Source organism: Chiloscyllium punctatum, chromosome 21 (assembly GCF_047496795.1).
Source record: "Chiloscyllium punctatum isolate Juve2018m chromosome 21, sChiPun1.3, whole genome shotgun sequence".
NCBI classification, from domain to species: domain Eukaryota; kingdom Metazoa; phylum Chordata; class Chondrichthyes; order Orectolobiformes; family Hemiscylliidae; genus Chiloscyllium; species Chiloscyllium punctatum.
The window spans coordinates 21,903,456-21,925,784 of record NC_092759.1 but is presented as its reverse complement, the minus strand read 5'-3'; the positions used below and the strand labels follow the sequence as shown (position 1 = coordinate 21,925,784).

The following is a 22,329-nucleotide window of genomic DNA, read 5'->3' as shown; positions in this document are numbered from 1 at the left end:
ACTGTGACACGTGTATATCTGTGTTAATCCCGTGTGTATATTTCACTGTGACACATGTATATCTGTGTAAATCCCAGGTGTAGATTTAACTGTGACACGTGTATATCTGTGTAAATCCCATGTGTAGATTTAACTGTGACGTGTGTATATCTGTGTAAATCCCATGTGTAGATTTAACTGTAACACGTGTATATCTGTGTAAATCCCAGGTGTACATTTAACTGTGACGTGTGTATATCTGTGTAAATCCAGTGTGTAGATTTAACTGTGACACGTGTATATCTGTGTAAATCCCGTGTGTACATTTAACTGTGACACGTGTATATCTGTGTAAATCCCGTGTACAGATTTAACTGTGACACGTGTATATCTGTGTAAATCCCGTATGTAGATTTAACTGTGACACGTGTGTATCTGTGTAAATTCAGTGTGTAGATTTAACTGTGACGCGTGTATATCTGTGTAAATCCCGTGTGTAGATTTAACTGTGACGTGTGTATATCTGTGTAAATCCCATGTGTAGATTTAACTGTGACACTTGTGTAAATCTGTGTAAATCGCGTGTGTAGATTTAACTGTGACACGTGTATATCTGTGTAAATCCCGTGTGTAGATTTAACTGTGACGTGTGTATATCTGTGTAAATCCCATGTGTAGATTTAACTGTGACACGTGTATATCTGTGTAAATCCCGTGTGTAGATTTAACTGTGACGCGTGTATATCTGTGTAAATCCCGTGTGTAGATTTAACTGTGACGCGTGTATATCTGTGTAAATCCCGTGTGTAGATTTAACTGTGACACGCGTATATCTGTGTAAATCCAGTGTGTAGATTTAACTGTGACGTGTGTATATCTGTGTAAATCCCGTGTGTAGATTTAACTGTGATACTTGTGTATCTGTGTAAATCCCGAGTGTAGATTTAACTGTGACACGTGTATATCTGTGTAAATCCCATGTGTAGATTTAACTGGAACACGTGTATATCTGTGTAAATCCCGTGTGTAGTTTTAACTGTGACACTTGTGCATCTGTAAATCCCATGTGTAGATTTAACTGTGACGTGTGTATATCTGTGTAAATCCCATGTGTAGATTAAACTGGAACACGTGCATATCTGTGTAAATCACGTGTGTAGATTTAACTGTGACATGTGTATATCTGTGTAAATCCCGTGTGTAGATTTAACTGTGACACGTGTATATCTGTGTAAATCCCATGGGTAGATTTAACTGTAACACGTGTATATCTGTGTAAATCCCATGTGAAGATTTAACTGTAACACGTGTATATCTGTGTAAATTCCGTGTGTAGATTTAACTGTGGCGTGTGTATATCTGTGTAAATCCCGTGTGTAGATTTAACTGTAACACGTGTATATCTGTGTAAATCCCTTGTGTAGATTTAACTGTGACACGTGTATATCTGTGTAAATCCCGTGTGTAGATTTAACTGTGGCGTGTGTATATCTGTGTAAATCCCATGGGTAGATTTAACTGTAACACGTGTATATCTGTGTAAATCCGTGTGTATATTTAACTGTGACACGTGTATATCTGTGTAAATCCCGTGTGAAGATTTAACTGTGACGTGTGTATGTCTGTGTAAATCCCGTGTGTAGATGTAACTGTGCCTTTTATAAATCTGTGTAAATCCCGTGTGTAGATTTAACTGTGACACGTGTATATCTGTGTAAATCCTGTGTGTAGATTTAACTGTGACACGTGTATATCTGTGTAAATCCTGTGTGTAGATTTAACTGTGACGTGTGTATATCTGTGTAAATCCCGTCTGTAGATTTAACTGTGACACGTGTATATCTGTGTAAATCCCGTGTGTAGATTTAACTGTGACACGTGTATATCTGTGTAAATCCCGTGTGTAGATTTAACTGTGACACGAGTATATCTGTGTAAATCCCATGTGAAGATTTAACTGTGACACGTGTATATCTGTGTAAATCCCATGTGAAGATTTAACTGTGCCCTGTGTATATCTGTGTAAATCCCGTGTGTAGATTTAACTGTGACACGTGTATATCTGTGTAAATCCCGTGTGTAGATTTAACTGTGACGCGTGTATATCTGTGTAAATCCAGTGTGTAGATTTAACTGTGACACGTGTATATCTGTGTAAATCCCGTGTGTAGATTTAACTGTGACACGTGTATATCTGTGTAAATCCCGTCTGTAGATTTAACTGTGACGTGTGTATATCTGTGTAAATCCCGTGTGTAGATTTAACTGTGACACGTGTATATCTGTGTAAATCACGTGTGTAGATTTAACTGTGACACGTGTATATCTGTGTAAATCCAGTGTGTAGATTTAACTGTGCCCTGTGTATATCTGTGTAAATCCCGTGTGTAGATTTAACTGTGACACGTGTATATCTGTGTAAATCCAGTGTGTAGATTTAACTGTGACACGTGTATATCTGTGTAAATCCCGTGTGTAGATTTAACTGTGACACGTGTATATCTGTGTAAATCCAGTGTGTAGATTTAACTGTGACACGTGTATATCTGTGTAAATCCCGTGTGTAGATTTAACTGTGACACGTGTATATCTGTGTAAATCCAGTGTGTAGATTTAACTGTGCCCTGTGTATATCTGTGTAAATCCCGTGTGTAGATTTAACTGTGACACGTGTATATCTGTGTAAATCCAGTGTGTAGATTTAACTGTGACGTGTGTATATCTGTGTAAATCCCGTGTGTAGATTTAACTGTGACACGTGTATATCTGTGTAAATCCCGTGTGTAGATTTAACTGTGACACGTGTATATCTGTGTAAATCCCATGTGTAGATTTAACTGTGACACCTGTATATCTGTGTAAATCCCGTGTGTAGATTTAACTGTGCCCTGTGTATATCTGTGTAAATCCCGTGTGTAGATTTAACTGTGACACGTGTATATCTGTGTAAATCCAGTGTGTATATTTCCCTGTGACACGTGTATATCTGTGTAAATCCCGTGTGTAGATTTAACTGTGACACGTGTATATCTGTGTAAATCCCGTGTGTAGATTTAACTGTGACACGTGTATATCTGTGTAAATCCCGTGTGTAGATTTAACTGTGACGTGTGTATATCGGTGTTAATCCAGCTATACAGTGCATGGCTCTGCCCTGTGAACTGAATGTTAAGCTGTGTAATGATCTGTACACTGGTTTTGAAGCCCCTGCAGGGTTCGCCTGCACTGAGATATCAGGTTCACAGACCATCGTGCAACCCAAGCTCAGAGACTAAGATCCCTTTCACAGGGAAAGGGTCTCTATGGTGACTAGATAAACACCAGGCAGCAGTGTGTTATAAAGAGTGTGCTGACTTGCCCCTCATCCCTACGTGGGAAGGTGCTCCCAAGGTCTTAGTAAGCTGGCTGCCAGCCCTGAGAAGTGACATTGCTGACTGAGGGTACACAAAGAGGGGGGTACACAAAGAGGGGGGTACACAAAGAGGGGGGTACACAAAGAGGGTTTCTGCAAGGCAAGCAGGCCATTAACCAAGGCTGTGTGCTGACAGAGACAGGCTATTCCCCAGTGCTCCCAGCTCCAGGAACCTCCCCGGATACCTGATCATACACACTTCTCTGAAGAGCATCTGCGCACATATCAGAAACCTCAGGGCTCTCAGCAGGACTAGGCCGTCTGACCCCTCGAGCCTGCCCCCCCCCCCCCCCCCATTCAATAAGATCGTAGACCTCGCTCCACCTACCCGCCCTCGCACCATAACCCTTCATTCCTTCACTGTTCAAACATCTCTCTTTATCTTAAAAACATTCAACAATGAAGCCTCAGCTGCTTCCCTGGGGCAGGGAATTCCACAGATTCCCAACCCTCTTGGGGAAGGAGTTCCTCCTCAGCTCAGTCTGAAATCTGCTCCCCCCCCCCTTAGTTTGAGGCCCTGTACCCAACGTTTGAGTTTCACTCCCTCCCCTCCCGCCAGCAGAAACAGCCTGCCTGCTTCCGTCTTATCTATTCCCTTCATCGGTTTCGATGTTTGTCTACAATTGCTCCCCCCCCCCCCCCCCCCCCCCAATTCTTCTCAATTCCAATGTCTATAATCCCAGTCAACTCAATCTCTCCTCATAACCCAACCCCCTCAACTCCGGAATCAACCCAGTGAACCTCCTCTGCACCCCCTCGGGTGCCATTATATCCTTTCTCAAGTAAGGAGACCAAAAGGGGTGGCACGGTGGCTCACACTGCTGCCACACAGCGCCAGACACCCAGGTTCGATTCTAACCTCGGGTGACTGACTGTGTGGAGTTTGTACATTCTCCCCGTGTCTGCGTGGGTTTCCTCCGGGTGCTCCGGTTTCCTCCCACAGTCCAAAGATGTGCAGGTCAGGGTGGGTTGGCCATGCTAAGTTTCCCCATAGTGTTTAGGAATGTTAGATTAGGTGCATTAGTCAGGGGTAAATATAGGGTAGGGGACTGGGGCTGGTGGGTTACTCTTCAGAGGGTCAGTGTGGACTTGTTGGGCTGAAGGGCCTGTTTCCATGCTGTAGAGATTCTAATTCTAAAACCCATAGACAGGACACCAGGTGTGACCTCACCAGCTCCCTGTACACCTGCAGCATAACCTCCCTGTCTTTAAACCCCATCCCTCCAGCAAAGAAGGACAATATTCTATTTGCCACATTAATGACCTGTTGTACCTGCAGACTGTGATTGATCCATAAGGACACCCTGGTCCCTGTGCACAGCAGAATGCTGAAATTTTTCACCACCCCCTAATGTGTCTCTCTGGCCAGCTGGAATTACACAGGCACATAACGCACTAAGCCTAGAAAGTGTCGTCACTGCTATGACCTAGGGGAACATGACAGCTAACTGTGTTGGAGTGATACTGACTAAGGAAGCAGGGATGCTCCCCACTATCCCCAAGGCTAGCCTAACAAAGGGAGGCCATCGAAATGCAGGCAGATTCAAGATTTAGGATGAAAACCACAAATGCTGGAGATCACAGCCTCCATGGAGATAAAGCAAGCTAACGTTTCATGTCGAGATAACTGTTCATTCAAGCTGGAACCCCATCAGGATCCTCGGGAACTTTCAAAGCAAACGGAGCCAACCAGAGGCCATTCTGCTGCTGTAGTGCCTATCCCACTCTCTATCTTTATCCAATCCAGTACTGCCACAGTTTACTCCCATGGTCCATCAGGAAGGCTGCACGTTTTCTCTTCGGGCCCTCCCTAAACTCTGTCTGTCTCCAGGATGGGCCAGACCATTCACTATCCCATCAGCCCCTGAGGGGAGAGTCCATTTCCACCTCCCCTCAGTCATCAACACCACCAGGGTCACCCCTCCCCCCCCCCCCCCCACCCCCGCCCCCCGCCGCCAAGCGTAGCACCACCTCCATCCCTGTTTAGCTGGACAACTGTGGAAATCCTCTGCTGTCATCTTCAGACTCAGCTATTTGCTGATCACAGGCCTGACCCAAACCTCTGCTGTCCAGCTCATCGATCCCAGCAACTCAGAGTTACCCACCAGCCCAGTGCGCTCAGTAACCAGGACACAAACAAGCCCGATGTGAACTGGAAGACTAACTAACTGGTGCAAACATGGTGACTCTGTCTGAGGCAGGCCTGGGAGAGAGCTCATTCATCCAGTCATCACTCCCAGGATTAGGACACATCATCAAGATGATCCTGGGTTGATTCACAATGCCACAAGTAAGCAGCATACACCACAGGCACCACGTGCGAGAGAGAGAAAAGGTATAGCAAATGGAGTATCAGATGAGGAAACGCAAGACTGCTCACTGGGCAGGAGGAACAAAAACAAGGTAAATTATCTAAACGGTGCGAGGATGCAGGGGGATCTGGGTGTCCTCGTGCGTGAATCTCAAAAGGTTCCAACATAGGGACAGCAGGGAGTGAGGAAAGCAGACAGGACATTATCAGGAGGGGAACAAGATAGGAAAGCAGGGAGGGTATCCTTCAGTTAGACACAGCACAGGGGAGACCACATCAGGAACACTGGGGACTGTGTTGGTCTCCTCACTGTAAATGTGTCCAAACCTCTTCAGGGAAGGTTTCCCAGACTAATCCCTATTAATGAGGAGAGGTTAGGGAGATAGAGGCAGAGAGCTGAAGCTGAGAACAGTTAGAGGCAAGTCATTTGGGGTGTACAAGATATGGAGAGAATGCTTCCTTTACCAGGAGAATCCAGAATTGGGGCGTGGGGAGCGGGGAGCGGGGAGCGCGGGGAGAACACTGTTTGAAAACGAAAGGTCCCTTATTAAAAACAAAGGCGAAGCCAAATCAAATTCACTCAAGGCTGAGGCTGAGAGTCCATCAGTAGGTGTGAGGGACAGGAGCGAACCCATTCATACCAATGGGAAACATATTATCCAGATGGCCCCCGGTCCCTGGTTCCCAAAAGGTCACTGTAATATGTCCCAACCCATGGTAAACCGCAGAAAACAATTCGGCAGATACAGGGGTCGCCCTGGAGGTGCAGCACTCCCTCAGCACTGACCCTCCGACAGTGCGGCACTCCCTCAGCACTGACCCTCCGACAGTGCGGCACTCCCTCAGCACTGACCCTCCGACAGTGCCCACTCCCTCAGCACTGACCTTCAGACAGTGCCCACTCCCTCAGCACTGACCCTCCGACAGTGCCCACTCCCTCAGCACTGACCTTCAGACAGTGCGGCACTCCCTCAGCGCTGACCCTCCGACAGTGCGGCACTCCCTCAGCACTGACCCTCCGACAGTGCGGCACTCCCTCAGCACTGACCCTCCGACAGTGCGGCACTCCCTCAGCACTGACCCTCCGACAGTGCCCACTCCCTCAGCACTGACCCTCCGACAGTGCCCACTCCCTCAGCACTGACCCCCCGACAGTGCAGCACTCCCTCAGCACTGACCCTCCGACAGTGCCCACTCCCTCAGCACTGACCCTCCGACAGTGCAGCACTCCCTCAGCACTGACCCTCCGACAGTGCCCACTCCCTCAGCACTGACCCTCCGACAGTGCGACACTCCCTCAGCACTGACCCTCCGACAGTGCGGCACTCCCTCAGCACTGACCCTCCGACAGTGCGGCACTCCCTCAGCACTGACCCTCCGACAGTGCCCACTCCATCAGCACTGACCCTCTGACACTGCCCACTCCCTCAGCACTGACCCTCCGACACTGCCCACTCCCTCAGCACTGACCCTCCGACAGTGCGGCACTCCCTCAGCACTGACCCTCCGACAGTGCGGCACTCCCTCAGCACTGACCCTCCGACAGTGCGGCACTCCCTCAGCACTGACCCTCTGACAGTGCCCACTCCCTCAGCACTGACCCTCCGACAGTGCGACACTCCCTCAGCACTGACCCTCCGACAGTGCGGCACTCCCTCAGCACTGACCCTCCGACAGTGCGGCACTCCCTCAGCACTGACCCTCCGACAGTGCCCACTCCATCAGCACTGACCCTCTGACACTGCCCACTCCCTCAGCACTGACCCTCCGACACTGCCCACTCCCTCAGCACTGACCCTCCGACAGTGCGGCACTCCCTCAGCACTGACCCTCCGACAGTGCGGCACTCCCTCAGCACCGAACTTCCGACAGTGCGGCACTCCCTCAGCACTGACCATCCGACAGTGCCCGCTCCCTCACCACTGACCCTCCGGCAGCGCGGCACTCCCTCAGCACTGACCCTCCGACAGTGCCCGCTCTCTCAGCACTGACCCTCCGACAGTGCCCGCTCCCTCAGCACTGACCCTCCGACAGTGCGGCACTCCCTCAGCACTGACCCTCCGACAGTGCCCGCTCCCTCACCACTGACCCTCCGACAGTGCGGCACTCCCTCAGCACTGACCCTCCGACAGTGCCCGCTCCCTCAGCACTGACCCTCCGACAGTGCGGCACTCCCTCAGCACTGACCCACTGACCCTCTGACAACATGGTGCTCCCTCCATGATGCACCAAGTGTCACAGAAAACCTACAGTGTCGTAGCAGGCCATTCAGCCCATCAAGTTCACACTGACCCTCCGGTATGCATCCTACCCAGGTCTAACCCGCCTTCCTGATCCATCTAATCCCCTTAGTAAATCCACGGTAACCTGCACATCTTTGGACAGTGGAAGGAAACTGGAGCACCCGGAGGAAAATGTCTGAGTGTGTCTCCATGGAGATTGCCCGTTCCCGGAGGGTGGATTCGAACCCGGGTCCTTGGCGCTGAGAGACAGCAGTGCTAACCATTGAGCCAGTGTGTTGGGTGGAGTATTTGGATTCCCACTCTGGAAAAGGCTTTTGATCTGGAATGTGAGAGTGAAGTGAGAGCCGTGTAGTAAGCTCAGCCAGTCAGGCAGTGGGACCAACTGGAGTACTAACGTTTCCCAGAATTACCGATGCAAATATCCATGTGATTATCACATGAGAAGGCAAAGGCCAGTTCTGTACGTTCCTGCATTAACCAAGAAACGAGAACACAGAGGAGTCAGGTGGTGTACATTCATAATCGAGACATGACGTCTCAGAGCTATGGTCAGTCTGTGACAGGAAAGGTGGGGGACCTGGTCAGTACTGAGGAGGAAAGCTCACTCCTACAGGCCGCTATAGAGACCCTGGTCTGACAGGCTGATCAGTCACAAATGGAAGGAAATCCTCAACAGCATGAGGTGATGCAGGGAGCACACATCGACATCAACGGAACGGGGGGGGGGGATGAGAGGGTGGACAGTGTCAGCTTCCTCAGAGTGACGATAACTGATCATCTGCCCTGGATTTCCCACATTGATTGTGATGGTCAAGAAGACACAACGCAGCCTCTTCTTCCTCAGGTACCTCAGGAAATGTGACATGTCCGTCAGGACCCTCACCAACTTCTCCAGATGCACTCCTGAAAGCATACTGCCTGGGTGTATAACAGCCTGGTCCAGCAGTTGCTCTGCCCAGGACTGGAAGAAACTGCAGAAGGTGGTGCACACACCCACACCCAGATGGAAACCAACTTTCCATCTATGGACTCCACGTACACAGCTCACTACCGTGGAAAGGCTGCCAAAGGATCCATCGCATACTTGTAACCTCTTCCATCAGGTAGAAGATACAGAAGCCTGAACACACGTATCTGCAGGTTCAGGAACAGCTTCTTGCCAGTCGTTATTAGACTGATGAATGGAATCTCTAGCCTCAAGTAATACTGACCCTGTTAACGATGCTCTCGCCTAGTGCACACCCTGTGCAATGTAACCTGCATGTCTCTGTCTAAGTCTCCCCCATCGATATATCCTGGCTAACGATCTGCCTGTACTGCTCATAACCAAAGTGTTTCACTGTACTTTGGAGAATGTGACATTAAATCAATCAAATCCATCAATGTGAGGAGCCTCAGATGTACAGAGGATCAGCGGGATCTTGCTGTGCACATCCAAAGATCCTCGTAGGCAGCAGCACAGGGGGCTAAGGTGGTTCAGGAAGGCACAGTGGACACTTGTCTTTATTAATCAAGACAGGGGGGTTAGGATGGAGCTGAGGGGAGTCACCCACCGAGGGGAGTCACGGGGCCCTGTCCCACCCACCGAGGGGAGTCACGGGGCCCTGTCCCACCCACCGAGGGGAGTCACGGGGCCCTGTCCCACCCACCGAGGGGAGTCACGGGGCCCTGTCCCACCCACCGAGGGGAGTCACGGGGCCCTGTCCCACCCACCGAGGGGAGTCACGGGGCCCTGTCCCACCCACCGAGGGGAGTCACGGGGCCCTGTCCCACCCACCGAGGGGAGTCCCGGGGCCCTGTCCCACCCACCGAGGGGAGTCACGGGGCCCTGTCCCACCCACCGAGGGGAGTCCCGGGGCCCTGTCCCACCCACCGGGGGGAGTCCCGGGGCCCTGTCCCACCCACCGGGGGGAGTCCCGGGGCCCTGTCCCACCCACCGAGGGGAGTCCCGGGGCCCTGTCCCACCCACCGAGGGGAGTCCCGGGGCCCTGTCCCACCCACCGAGGGGAGTCCCGGGGCCCTGTCCCACCCACCGAGGGGAGTCCCGGGGCCCTGTCCCACCCACCGAGGGGAGTCACGGGGCCCTGTCCCACCCACCGAGGGGAGTCACGGGGCCCTGTCCCACCCACCGAGGGGAGTCCCGGGGCCCTGTCCCACCCACCGAGGGGAGTCCCGGGGCCCTGTCCCACCCACCGAGGGGAGTCCCGGGGCCCTGTCCCACCCACCGAGGGGAGTCCCGGGGCCCTGTCCCACCCACCGAGGGGAGTCCCGGGGCCCTGTCCCACCCACCGAGGGGAGTCCCGGGGCCCTGTCCCACCCACCGAGGGGAGTCCCGGGGCCCTGTCCCACCCACCGAGGGGAGTCCCGGGGCCCTGTCCCACCCACCGAGGGGAGTCCCGGGGCCCTGTCCCACCCACCGAGGGGAGTCCCGGGGCCCTGTCCCACCCACCGAGGGGAGTCCCGGGGCCCTGTCCCACCCACCGAGGGGAGTCACGGGGCCCTGTCCCACCCACCGAGGGGAGTCACGGGGCCCTGTCCCACCCACCGAGGGGAGTCACGGGGCCCTGTCCCACCCACCGAGGGGAGTCACGGGGCCCTGTCCCACCCACCGAGGGGAGTCACGGGGCCCTGTCCCACCCACCGAGGGGAGTCACGGGGCCCTGTCCCACCCACCGAGGGGAGTCACGGGGCCCTGTCCCACCCACCGAGGGGAGTCACGGGGCCCTGTCCCACCCACCGAGGGGAGTCACGGGGCCCTGTCCCACCCACCGAGGGGAGTCACGGGGCCCTGTCCCACCCACCGAGGGGAGTCACGGGGCCCTGTCCCACCCACCGAGGGGAGTCACGGGGCCCTGTCCCACCCACCGAGGGGAGTCACGGGGCCCTGTCCCACCCACCGAGGGGAGTCACGGGGCCCTGTCCCACCCACCGAGGGGAGTCACGGGGCCCTGTCCCACCCACCGAGGGGAGTCACGGGGCCCTGTCCCACCCACCGAGGGGAGTCACGGGGCCCTGTCCCACCCACCGAGGGGAGTCACGGGGCCCTGTCCCACCCACCGAGGGGAGTCACGGGGCCCTGTCCCACCCACCGAGGGGAGTCACGGGGCCCTGTCCCACCCACCGAGGGGAGTCACGGGGCCCTGTCCCACCCACCGAGGGGAGTCACGGGGCCCTGTCCCACCCACCGAGGGGAGTCACGGGGCCCTGTCCCACCCACCGAGGGGAGTCACGGGGCCCTGTCCCACCCACCGAGGGGAGTCACGGGGCCCTGTCCCACCCACCGAGGGGAGTCACGGGGCCCTGTCCCACCCACCGAGGGGAGTCACGGGGCCCTGTCCCACCCACCGAGGGGAGTCACGGGGCCCTGTCCCACCCACCGAGGGGAGTCACGGGGCCCTGTCCCACCCACCGAGGGGAGTCACGGGGCACTGTCCCACCCACCGAGGGGAGTCACGGGGCCCTGTCCCACCCACCGAGGGGAGTCACGGGGCCCTGTCCCACCCACCGAGGGGAGTCACGGGGCCCTGTCCCACCCACCGAGGGGAGTCACGGGGCCCTGTCCCACCCACCGAGGGGAGTCACGGGGCCCTGTCCCACCCACCGAGGGGAGTCACGGGGCCCTGTCCCACCCACCGAGGGGAGTCACGGGGCCCTGTCCCACCCACTGAGGGGAGTCACGGGGCCCTGTCCCAGACACTAAGGGGAGTCACAGGGCCCTATCCCACCCACTGAGGGGAGTCACAGGGCCCTGTCCCACCCACTGAGGGGAGTCACAGGGCCCTGTCCCACCCACTGAGGGGAGTCACGGGGCCCTGTCCCACCCACCGAGGGGAGTCACGGGGCCCTGTCCCAGTCAGTCACTGAGGGGAGTCACAGGGCCCTGTCCCACCCACCGAGGGGAGTCACGGGGCCCTGTCCCACCCACTGAGGGGAGTCACAGGGGCCTGTCCCAGTCACCGAGGGGAGTCACGGGGCCCTGTCCCACCCACTGAGGGGAGTCACAGGGCCCTGTCCCAGACACTGAGGGGAGTCACAGGGCCCTGTCCCAGACACTGAGGGGAGTCACAGGGCCCTGTCCCAGACACTGAGGGGAGTCACAGGGCCCTGTCCCAGACACTGAGGGGAGTCACGGGGCCCTGTCCCAGACACTGAGGGGAGTCACGGGGCCCTGTCCCAGTCACCGAGGGGAGTCACAGGGCCCTGTCCCACCCACTGAGGGGAGTCACAGGGCCCTGTCCCACCCACTGAGGGCGTCACAGGGCCCTGTCCCAGTCACCGAGGGGAGTCACAGGGGCCTGTCCCAGTCACCGAGGGGAGTCACAGGGCCCTGTCCCACCCACAGCTGCGGGTAAAATTCTCACGTCATTGCTCCCAGGAGCCGGTGGGGCCATTGAGCCTGCTCTGCTGTTTGCACAACTTCCAGGACTGTCAGAATGAGAACGGCTCACTCATCTCTGTCTGACATTGGCACCCTGGCCCTTTCATCGTTCTAGATTCGAGCTTCCCCGACAAATGGACACATCCTCCCCATACCCCGTCAGGATCAAAAACAGGAACAGAAATGGCTGGGAAAGCTCAGCAGCTCTGACAGCATCTGTGCAGAGAATTCCGAGTTAAGGTTTCACATCGAGTGACCCTTCCTCAGATTCTTACACACTTCTATCTAATTGCCTCTGACTCTTCTAATCTGCAGAGAGTACAAGCCTAACCTTCTGTGATTAGACAATGATTCTAAAGAATTAGTCTGGTAAACCTTGCCTGCACTCCTTCCCAGGAGCTTCCTTAACCCACGAGACCAACGCGGCTCACAGTACTGCAGACATGGTCCCATGGCCTCACGTCAAACTGAAGGCCACCTTCCCCTCCTGATGTAACTAACAACTGGAGCGTCGGAGGCTGAGGGGTGACCTTATTGAGGTTTACAAAATTATGAGAGACATGGATAGGGTAAATAGACAAGGTCTTTTCCCTGGGGTCGGGGACTCCAGAACTAGAGGGGCATAGGTTTAGGGTGAGAGGGGAAAGATATAAAAGGGACCTAAGGGGCAACTTTTTCACCCAGAGGGTGGTACGTGTATGGAATGAGCTGCCAGAGGAAGTGGTGGAGGCTGGTACAATGACAGCATTTAAGAGGCACCTGGATGGGTATATGAATAGGGAGGGTTTGGAGGGATATGGGCCGGGTGCCGGCAGGTGGGACTAGATTGGGTTGGGATATCTGGGTCAGCATGGACGGGTTGGGCCGAAGGGTCTGTTTCCATGCTGTACATCTCTCTGACTCTATGACTCTGCTGATTATTTTTTGCCTCTGTGAACCATGCACAATGATGCACAGATCCCTCTGCACCTCAAAGACCGAGCCACTCACTGTTCCCTTATTATTCCTGCCAAAATGGATGATGTTACACCCACCCAGACCCTTACCCACTCAGTTAACCAATCTCGATCTGCTGGTCACTTACCTTCCTCCCTACGTTTGTCATAATCAGGTTTAGCCATTTTAGCTTCCGTCCCTTCATCTAAGCCTTTGATATAAATTGGAATGGTGTTGGACTGGGGTGGACAAGGTCAGAAGTCCCACAGGTTTATTTCAAATCCCAAGCTTTTGGAGTGCTGCTCTTTTGTTGGGTGAAGTGGAGGGAAGCACACAGAGACAGGATTTAAAGGTGGAGAGATAACGGGCAGAGAGATCAAAAGATCATACAAGTGGGGAGAGTGGGATGTCGATCGGTTGAACAATAAGTCTCTGCAGGTGACCAAACCTTTTCACCCGACAAAAGGGGCAGAGCTGTAAAAGCTAGTGCTTCCAAATAAACCCTGTTGGACTGTGAGCTGGTGTTATGTGACTTCTGACCATCTCAGGTTAAAGGGCTGACACCTGACACCCACAATTTGGCATTCCTGTAAGCGACTCAGATTCAATCCGGGCCAACATTCCTGAGGAAGGGCTAATGCTCCAAACGTGGATTCTCCTGCCCCTCGGATGCTCCCTGACCTGCTGGGCTTTCCCAGCCCCATCCACACTCTCCACTCTGATCTCCAGCAGCTGTAGCCCTCACTTTCTCCCGATCTGTTACCCCATCCAGTGGGAACCTTTCCTCTCTGACCAAATACCTTCTGGATCGACAAACAATGCTCCTCTGAGTTAAAGAAGCAATGTTTCTTGCTTCTGGGATCTATGCCATTTGACCCAGGCATTAGCAACATCACTTAAACCCCACAAAGGAACAGGAAATAGGGGAAGGAGGAGGTCACTCGGCATTTCAGGAGAGAAAATGGAGAGATTGTGGCTGATGTATTTCAACACTCCCTTACTCTCCTCCGATCCCTTTAGGTCTTGAACATTGGTAAATCTATTGACCCCCTAGCTTGAATATTTGCAAAGATTTCCACAGCCCTGGGGAATACGGGCTCCAAAGATTCATCACTGCCTGAATGAAGAAATCTCTTCTCAGCTCAGTCGGAAATAGTGAGTCTCTTATTCCAAGTTTGTGTTCAACTCTCTTCAAAGGTCAGTCCCACCACCTTGGGAATTAGTTTAATGGAATCTCTCTCGATGGCAAAGATAGCTTTCTATTGGTTAGGAGACCAGAGTGACACACCATACTGCAGCTGCAATCTCCCCAAGATTGCAGTCAGTCACCTGTACTCCTATATCTAAGTGGTGGTGGAATAAATACCAATTCCCATCTGCCTTTCCTCAGTGCAGATGCACCAACCTGTCAGAGGGAACAGCAGGGTACAATTCACAAGCTTATTGTAAACCTTCAGTGGCCAGGCTGAGAGCTGGCCTGCAGTGGGATTTCACAAAACAGAAACCTAACGCAGACATGTAACCCCCATAACTCCTGCAGACTGAATTACGGCACGAAACCCCACATCCCCAGGCCGACCAGCACAGCAGACTGAAAGCAGATTCCAGTCTAAATGCTGATGAAAACAACATGACAGTGCTGTCTGACATGGGTCAAACAACAACAGTGCCTGCTCACAGCAGCAGGGATGCAGCAAGATCCAAGGCATCACCTTCACAGACACTCATTAAACACAGCTTCACATTCCACTGCTACAGCGACAACACATGCACTGACGGACTGACTGCCGAGCTCACCAAATGGCTCAATACAGCGTGCAGGATGACAGCTGAACTGTACGGAGCAGGGGGGTGTTGAACAGGGGAGGGTCAGGGACACCCATCTTGGTCCAGATGGTACACTCAGACAGAGAAATGTGAACAGAGTGAGTTATGATACGGGTTGCCCCTGGCCATAGGGAGCAGCAGCTCCCTGCCAAATCAGGCTAACAGCTGTGTATGGAACAAGAAAACCAACCTGAGCCAGACAAGGGTCATCATTGGGGAGCACCATGCACCTAGAGTTTGAGTGAGATGCCAGGCAGCTTGACAGGAGAGCCATTAGGGCTGGGGTGTTCTCACTGTTGTCATATATGCAAACACGGAAGGCAAATCTGGCAGACAACCCCAAGAGAAACAAACAATAACTCGGTTTATCCAGTTCCTCTCACAGGCCACCAAACAACAAGGTGTTTCACAGGAGCACACTCAAAGGACAAATAAATGACAACAGACCAGCTCAGATGGTGATGAGAGCGAACACAAGCCTTGGTACGAAGGGATGGTTTCATGAAGCATTATATATGTGTATATACAGAGAGGGAGAGAGGCTGAGGGGGTGTGAGTGTTGGGGGAGTGTTCGGGCAAGATTTCCAGGCCTTAGGGATCAGTCATGTGAGGGCACAGTCCCCGTTGGTGGAGCAATGGGAATCGGGTGAGCAAGAGATACCAGTCAGAAACATTCACGTTAATAATTGCTGAACACAAATCAGTTTCGGAAACATCTGCAACTGTCTTGTCCAGGATATCAAGAACAATTTCGCAGCACAGACCGTCCGACAGTGCCCACTCCCTCAGCACTGACCCTCCGACAGTGCCCACTCCCTCAGCACTGACCCTCCGACAGTGCGGTACTCCCTCAGCACTGACCCTCCGACACTGCCCACTCCCTCAGCACTGACCGTCCGACAGTGCCCACTCCCTCAGCACTGACCCTCCGACAGTGCGACACTCCCTCAGCACTGACCCTCCGACAGTGCCCACTCCCTCAGCACTGACCGTCCGACAGTGCCCACTCCCTCAGCACTGACCGTCCGACAGTGCCCACCCACTCCCTCAGCACTGACCCTCCGACAGTGCGACACTCCCTCAGCACTGACCCTCCGACAGTGCCCACTCCCTCAGCACTGACCGTCCGACAGTGCCCACTCCCTCAGCACTGACCCTCCGATAGTGCGGCACTCCCTCAGCACTGACCCTCCGACAGTGCCCACTCCCTCAGCACTGACCGTCCGACAGTGCCCACTCCCTCAGCACTGACCCTCCGACAGTGCCCACTCCCTCAGCACTGACCGTCCGACAGTGCCCACTCCCTCAGCACTGACCCTCCGATAGTGCGGCACTCCCTCAGCACTGACCGTCCGACAGTGCCCACTCCCTCAGCACTGACCGTCCGACAGTGCCCACTCCCTCAGCACTGACCCTCCGACAGTGCCCACTCCCTCAGCACTGACCCTCCGAGAGTGCCCACTCCCTCAGCACTGACCCTCCGACAGTGCGGCACTCCCTCAGCACTGACCCTCCGACAGTGCCCACTCCCTCAGCACTGACCCTCCGACAGTGCCCACTCCCTCAGCACTGACCGTCCGACAGTGCCCACTCCCTCAGCACTGACCGTCCGACAGTGCCCACTCCCTCAGCACTGACCCTCCGACAGTGCGGCACTCCCTCAGCACTGACCCTCCGACAGTGCCCACTCCCTCAGCACTGACCCTCCGATAGTGCGGCACTCCCTCAGCACTGACCCTCCGACAGTGCCCACTCCCTCAGCACTGACCGTCCGACAGTGCCCACTCCATCAGCACTGACCCTCCGACAGTGCCCACTCCCTCAGCACTGACCCTCCGACAGTGCCCACTCCCTCAGCACTGACCCTCCGACAGTGCCCACTCCCTCAGCACTGACCCTCCGACAGTGCCCACTCCCTCAGCACTGACCCTCCGACAGTGCCCACTCCCTCAGCACTGACCCTCCGACAGTGCCCACTCCCTCAGCACTGACCCTCTGACAGTGCCCACTCCCTCAGCACTGACCCTCCGACAGTGCCCACTCCCTCAGCACTGACCCTCCGACAGTGCCCACTCCCTCAGCACTGACCGTCCGACTGTGCCCACTCCCTCAGCACTGACCCTCCGACAGTGCGGCACTCCCTCAGCACTGACCCTCCGACAGTGCGGCACTCCCTCAGCACTGACCGTCCGACAGTGCCCACTCCCTCAGCACTGACCCTCCGACAGTGCGGCACTCCCTCAGCACTGACCCTCCGATAGTGCCCACTCCCTCAGCACTGACCCTCCGACAGTGCCCACTCCCTCAGCACTGACCCTCCGACAGTGCCCACTCCCTCAGCACTGACCCTCCGACAGTGCCCACTCCCTCAGCACTGACCGTCCGACAGTGCCCACTCCCTCAGCACTGACCCTCCGACAGTGCCCACTTCCTCAGCACTGACCCTCCGACAGTGCCCACTCCCTCAGCACTGACCCTCCGACAGTGCCCACTCCCTCAGCACTGACCCTCCGATAGTGCGGTGCTCCCTCAGCACTGACCGTCCGACAGTGCCCACTCCCTCAGCACTGACCCTCCGATAGTGCGGCACTCCCTCAGCACTGACCCTCCGATAGTGCGCCACTCCCTCAGCACTGACCGTCCGACAGTGCCCACTCCCTCAGCACTGACCCTCCGATAGTGCGGCACTCCCTCAGCACTGACCCTCCGACAGTGCGGCACTCCCTCAGCACTGACCCTCCGATAGTGCGGCACTCCCTCAGCACTGACCCTCCGACAGTGCGGTGCTCCCTCAGCACTGACCCTCCGACAGTGTCCACTCCCTCAGCATTGATCCTACGACAGTGCCCACTCCCTAAGCACTGACCCTCTGACAGTGCCCATTCCACCAGCACTGACCCTCCGACAGTGCCCACTCCCTCAGCACTGACCCTCCGACAGTGTCTGCTCCCTCAGCTCTGACCCTCCGATAGTGCGGCACTCCCTCAGCACTGACCCTCCGACAGTGTCCGCTCCCTCAGCACCGACCCTCCAACAGTGCGGCACTCCCTCAGCACTGACCCTCCGACAGTGCCCACTCCCTCAGCATTGACCCTCCGACAGTGCGGCACTCTCACAGCACTGACCCTCCGACAGTCTCCGCTCGCTCAGCACTGACCCTCCGACAGTGCGGCACTCCCTCAGCACTGACCCTCCGACAGTGTCTGCTCCCTCTGCACTGACCCTCCGACAGTGCCCACTCCCTCTGCACTGACCCTCCGACAGTGCCCCCTCCCTCAGCACTGACCCTCCGACAGTGTCTGCTCCCTCAGCTCTGACCCTCCGATAGTGCGGCACTCCCTCAGCACTGACCCTCCGACAGTGTCCGCTCCCTCAGCACCGACCCTCCGACAGTGCGGCACTCCCTCAGCACTGACCCTCCGACAGTGCCCACTCCCTCAGCACTGACCCTCCGACAGTGCCCACTCCCTCAGCACTGACCCTCCGACAGTGCGGCACTCTCACAGCACTGACCCTCCGACAGTCTCCGCTCGCTCAGCACTGACCCTCCGACAGTGCGGCACTCCCTCAGCACTGACCCTCCGACAGTGCGGTGCTCCCTCAGCGCTGACCCTCCGACAGTGTCTGCTCCCTCAGCACTGACCCTCCGACAGTGCCCACTCCCTCTGCACTGACCCTCCGACAGTGCCCACTCCCTCAGCACTGACCCTCCGACAGTGCGGCACTCCCTCAGCACCGACCCTCCGACAGCGCCCGCTCGCTCAGCACTGACTCTCCGACAGTGCGGTGCTCCCTCAGCACTGACTCTCCGACAGTGCGGTGCTCCCTCAGCGCTGACCCTCCGACAGTGTCCACTCCCTCAGCACTGACCCTCCGACAGTGCCCGCTCCCTCTGCACTGACCCTCTGACAGTGCCCACTCCCTCAGCACTGACCCTCTGACAGTGCCCACTCCCTCAGCACTGACCCTCTGACAGTGCCCGCTCCCTCAGCACTGACCCTCTGACAGGGCCCACTCCCTTAGCACTGACCCTCCGACAGTGCGGCGCTCCCTCAGCACTGACCCTCCGACAGTGCCCACTCCCTCAGCACTGACCCTCTGACAGTGCCCGCTCCCTCTGCACTGACCCTCCGACAGTGCCCACTCCCTTAGCACTGACCCTCCGACAGTGCGGCACTCCCTCAGCACTGACCCTCCGACAATGCGGCGCTCCCTCAGCACTGACCCTCTGACAGTGCGGCGATCCCCCAGCACTGACCCTCCGACAGTGCGGCGCTCCCTCAGCACTGACCCTCCAACAGTGCCCACTGCCTCAGCACTGACCCTCTGACAGTGCGGCGATCCCCCAGCACTGACCCTCCGACAGTGCGGCGCTCCCTCAGCACTGACCCTCCGACAGTGCGGCACTCCCTCAGCACTGACCCTCCGACAGTGCGACACTCCCTCAGCACTGACCCTCCGACAGTGCCCACTCCCTCAGCACTGACCCTCCGACAGTGCCCACTCCCTCAGCACTGACCTTCCGACAGTGCCCACTCCCTCAGCACTGACCCTCCGACAGTGCCCACTCCCTCAGCACTGACCCTCCGACAGTGCCCGCTCCCTCAGCACTGACCCTCCGACAGTGCCCGCTCCCTCAGCACTGACCCTCCGACAGTGCCCGCTCCCTCAGCACTGACCCTCCGACAGTACCAGCTGGTTGTGCAGTAGACTCTATGGTCATTGACTGGATCCCACACCAATGGTGAGGATGCATTTTGGGCAGGATGGTGATGTTAGTGCGGTGGGGGGGGGGGGGGGGGGGAGTGAGGCTTTGAATGGAGGAAACGTGTGAGATGGGAACGTTTGGGGGAATGGCGGGGGAGGGGGAATGGGGGAGGGGGTGAAGACGGGGAAACGGTGAATGGAGGGGGGGGGAGGGGGGTAAGGGAGATGCACAGTGGGTGGGGGTGGGGGTGGGGGTGGGGGTGGATGGGGAGTAGGGACTGAGGGTGTGTTCGGGATGGGAGGGGGACATTGTCTTTCACCATGGACAGGGCTTTGTGTCCCTCTCCCCCCACCCACAGGGTCTCTCTGTCACCCTCTGTGTCCCTCTCCCCCCACCCACAGGGTCTCTCTGTCACCCTCTGTGTCCCTCTCCCCCCACCCACAGGGTCTCTCTGTCCCTCTCCCCCCACCCACAGGGTCTCTCTATCCCCCACCCACGGGCTCTCTCTGTCACCCTCTGTGTCCCCCACCCCCAGGGTCCTACCTTCCGCCTTCATGACGGCCGCCATTTTACTTCCGATTCCCATTGGCCCTCGGCCCCGCCTCTGCCCCGCGCCCATTGGCTGCTCCCGCTCGGTGCCCGCCCTCGACTGGCGGCCGCTCCGCCACTCACCGCGCGGCCCGCCGCTGGTTGGCTGGAGCCAGGGCCAATGAAAACGGCGCTGGGCACAGCATCCCCATCCCTGATTGGACAGCATCGTCGCCAATTACCGGGTCAGCTGCGTTCGCCCAATCAGGGTGCGCGCAACAGCATCGAGTGGAGTGGAGCCCCTTCAGCCCATCGGGTTGCGCCTAGCCCATTACTTTGGTGCCAAGCTCATGTAATAGATCAGTAGTGTCCCTCCCTCTGAGGCAGGAGGTCTACGATCACACCCTCATCCAGAGGGAAAGTTGGGTTCGCCGTGGGAGATCCAAGGTTACAGGGGCAAGGTGGGATATGCCCTTTAGAGGGGTTGGTGTGGATCCGATGGGCCAAATGGCCTCCTCACACACTGGATGTGACAGTGTCATTCCACAAGCCTTGAACATTGATCCTTTTTACCGAATAATCATCCAGTGCTCTCCCTCTCTCTCTCTCTCTCTCTCTCCAATCTTCAGCTTTGACAAGGGGTCAGTTAGACTCGAAACGTCAGCTCCTTTCTCTCCTTACAGATGCTGCCAGACCTGCTCAGACTTTCCAGCATTTTCTCTTTTGCTCTCTCTCCAATGACTCACTGGAACCGACCTCCACCACAATTTCAGGCAATGCTTTTCCAGACCCTAACTACTCGCTGTACAAACATGTGGTTGGAGGGATATGGGCCGGGTGCTGGCAGGTGGGATTGGATTGGGTTGGGATATCTGGTCAGCATGGACGGGTTGGACCGAAGGGTCTGTTTCCATGCTGTACGTCTCCATGACTGTATGTTTGCTCTTATATCATCCTTCCCTTATTTGCATTGTCTACATTAAACCTACATCCTCTTGTTCTTCATGTTTTCATGATCAGGAATTGCTTCTGCACATCAGCCCTGACCAGAAGTGTCACGATTTTGATAACTTTCTTCATGACTCCCCCAACAGTTCCTTCTCTCCAAAGAAAGTGCTCCCAGGTTCTCCAAATATTCCCATGACCAAATTTCCTCATCCCTGAAATCATTATTTATGAACCACTTATGCACACTCTCCAATGCATTTACATCTTTCCTGTAGTGTTGCACAACTGTGCACAATATTCCAGCTGAGGTACAGTGACCCAGTGGTTAGTCCTGTGACCTTTCAGCACCAGGGACCCAGCTTCAATTCTAGCCTCAGGTGACTGACTGTGTGGAGTTTGCAAGCTCGCCCACCGTGTCTGTTTGGGCTTCCTCGTACCGTCCAAAGGTGTGCAAGTTAGGGTGGGTTGGCCATGGGAAATTGTCCCATAGTGCCCAGGGATGTGCAGGTTAGGGTGGGTTGGCCATGGGAAATTGTCCCATAGTGCCCAGGGATGTGCAGGTTAGGGTGGATTGGCCGTGGGAAATTGTCCCATAGTGTCCAGGGATGTGCAGGTTAGGGTAAATTGGCCATGGGAAATTGTCCCATAGTGTCCAGGGATGTGCAAGTTAGGGTGGGTTGGCCATGGGAAATTGTCCCATAGTGTCCAGGGATGTGCAGGTTAGGGTGGGTTGGCCATGGGAAATTGTCCCATAGTGTCCAGGGATGTGCAGGTTAGGGTGGGTTGGCCATGGGAAATTGTCCCATAGTGTCCAGGGATGTGCAGGTTAGGGTGGGTTGGCCATGGGAAATTGTCCCATAGTGTCCAGGGATGTGCAGGTTAGGGTGGGTTGGCCATGGGAAATTGTCCCATAGTGTCCAGGGATGTGCAGGTTAGGGTGGGTTGGCCATGGGAAATTGTCCCATAGTGTCCAGGGATGTGCAGGTTAGGGTGGGTTGGCCATGGGAAATTGTCCCATAGTGTCCAGGGATGTGCAGGTTAGGGTGGGTTGGCCATGGG

The 22,329-nt window shown here is 55.8% G+C and overlaps 1 protein-coding gene across 1 annotated transcript in view; it reads right to left on the bottom strand.

Annotated features, from left to right (window-relative positions):
* Positions 1–20,551, bottom strand: part of LOC140492481 (calmodulin-binding transcription activator 1-like) — a 164,868-nt gene extending 144,317 nt beyond the window's left edge. Inside the window, exon 1 of the mRNA XM_072591369.1 lies at positions 20,338–20,551. Coding sequence (XP_072447470.1) covers positions 20,338–20,551 — 214 coding nt within the window. The remainder of the gene's footprint in view (positions 1–20,337) is intronic.
* Between the last annotated feature and the right edge of the window lie 1,778 nt (positions 20,552–22,329).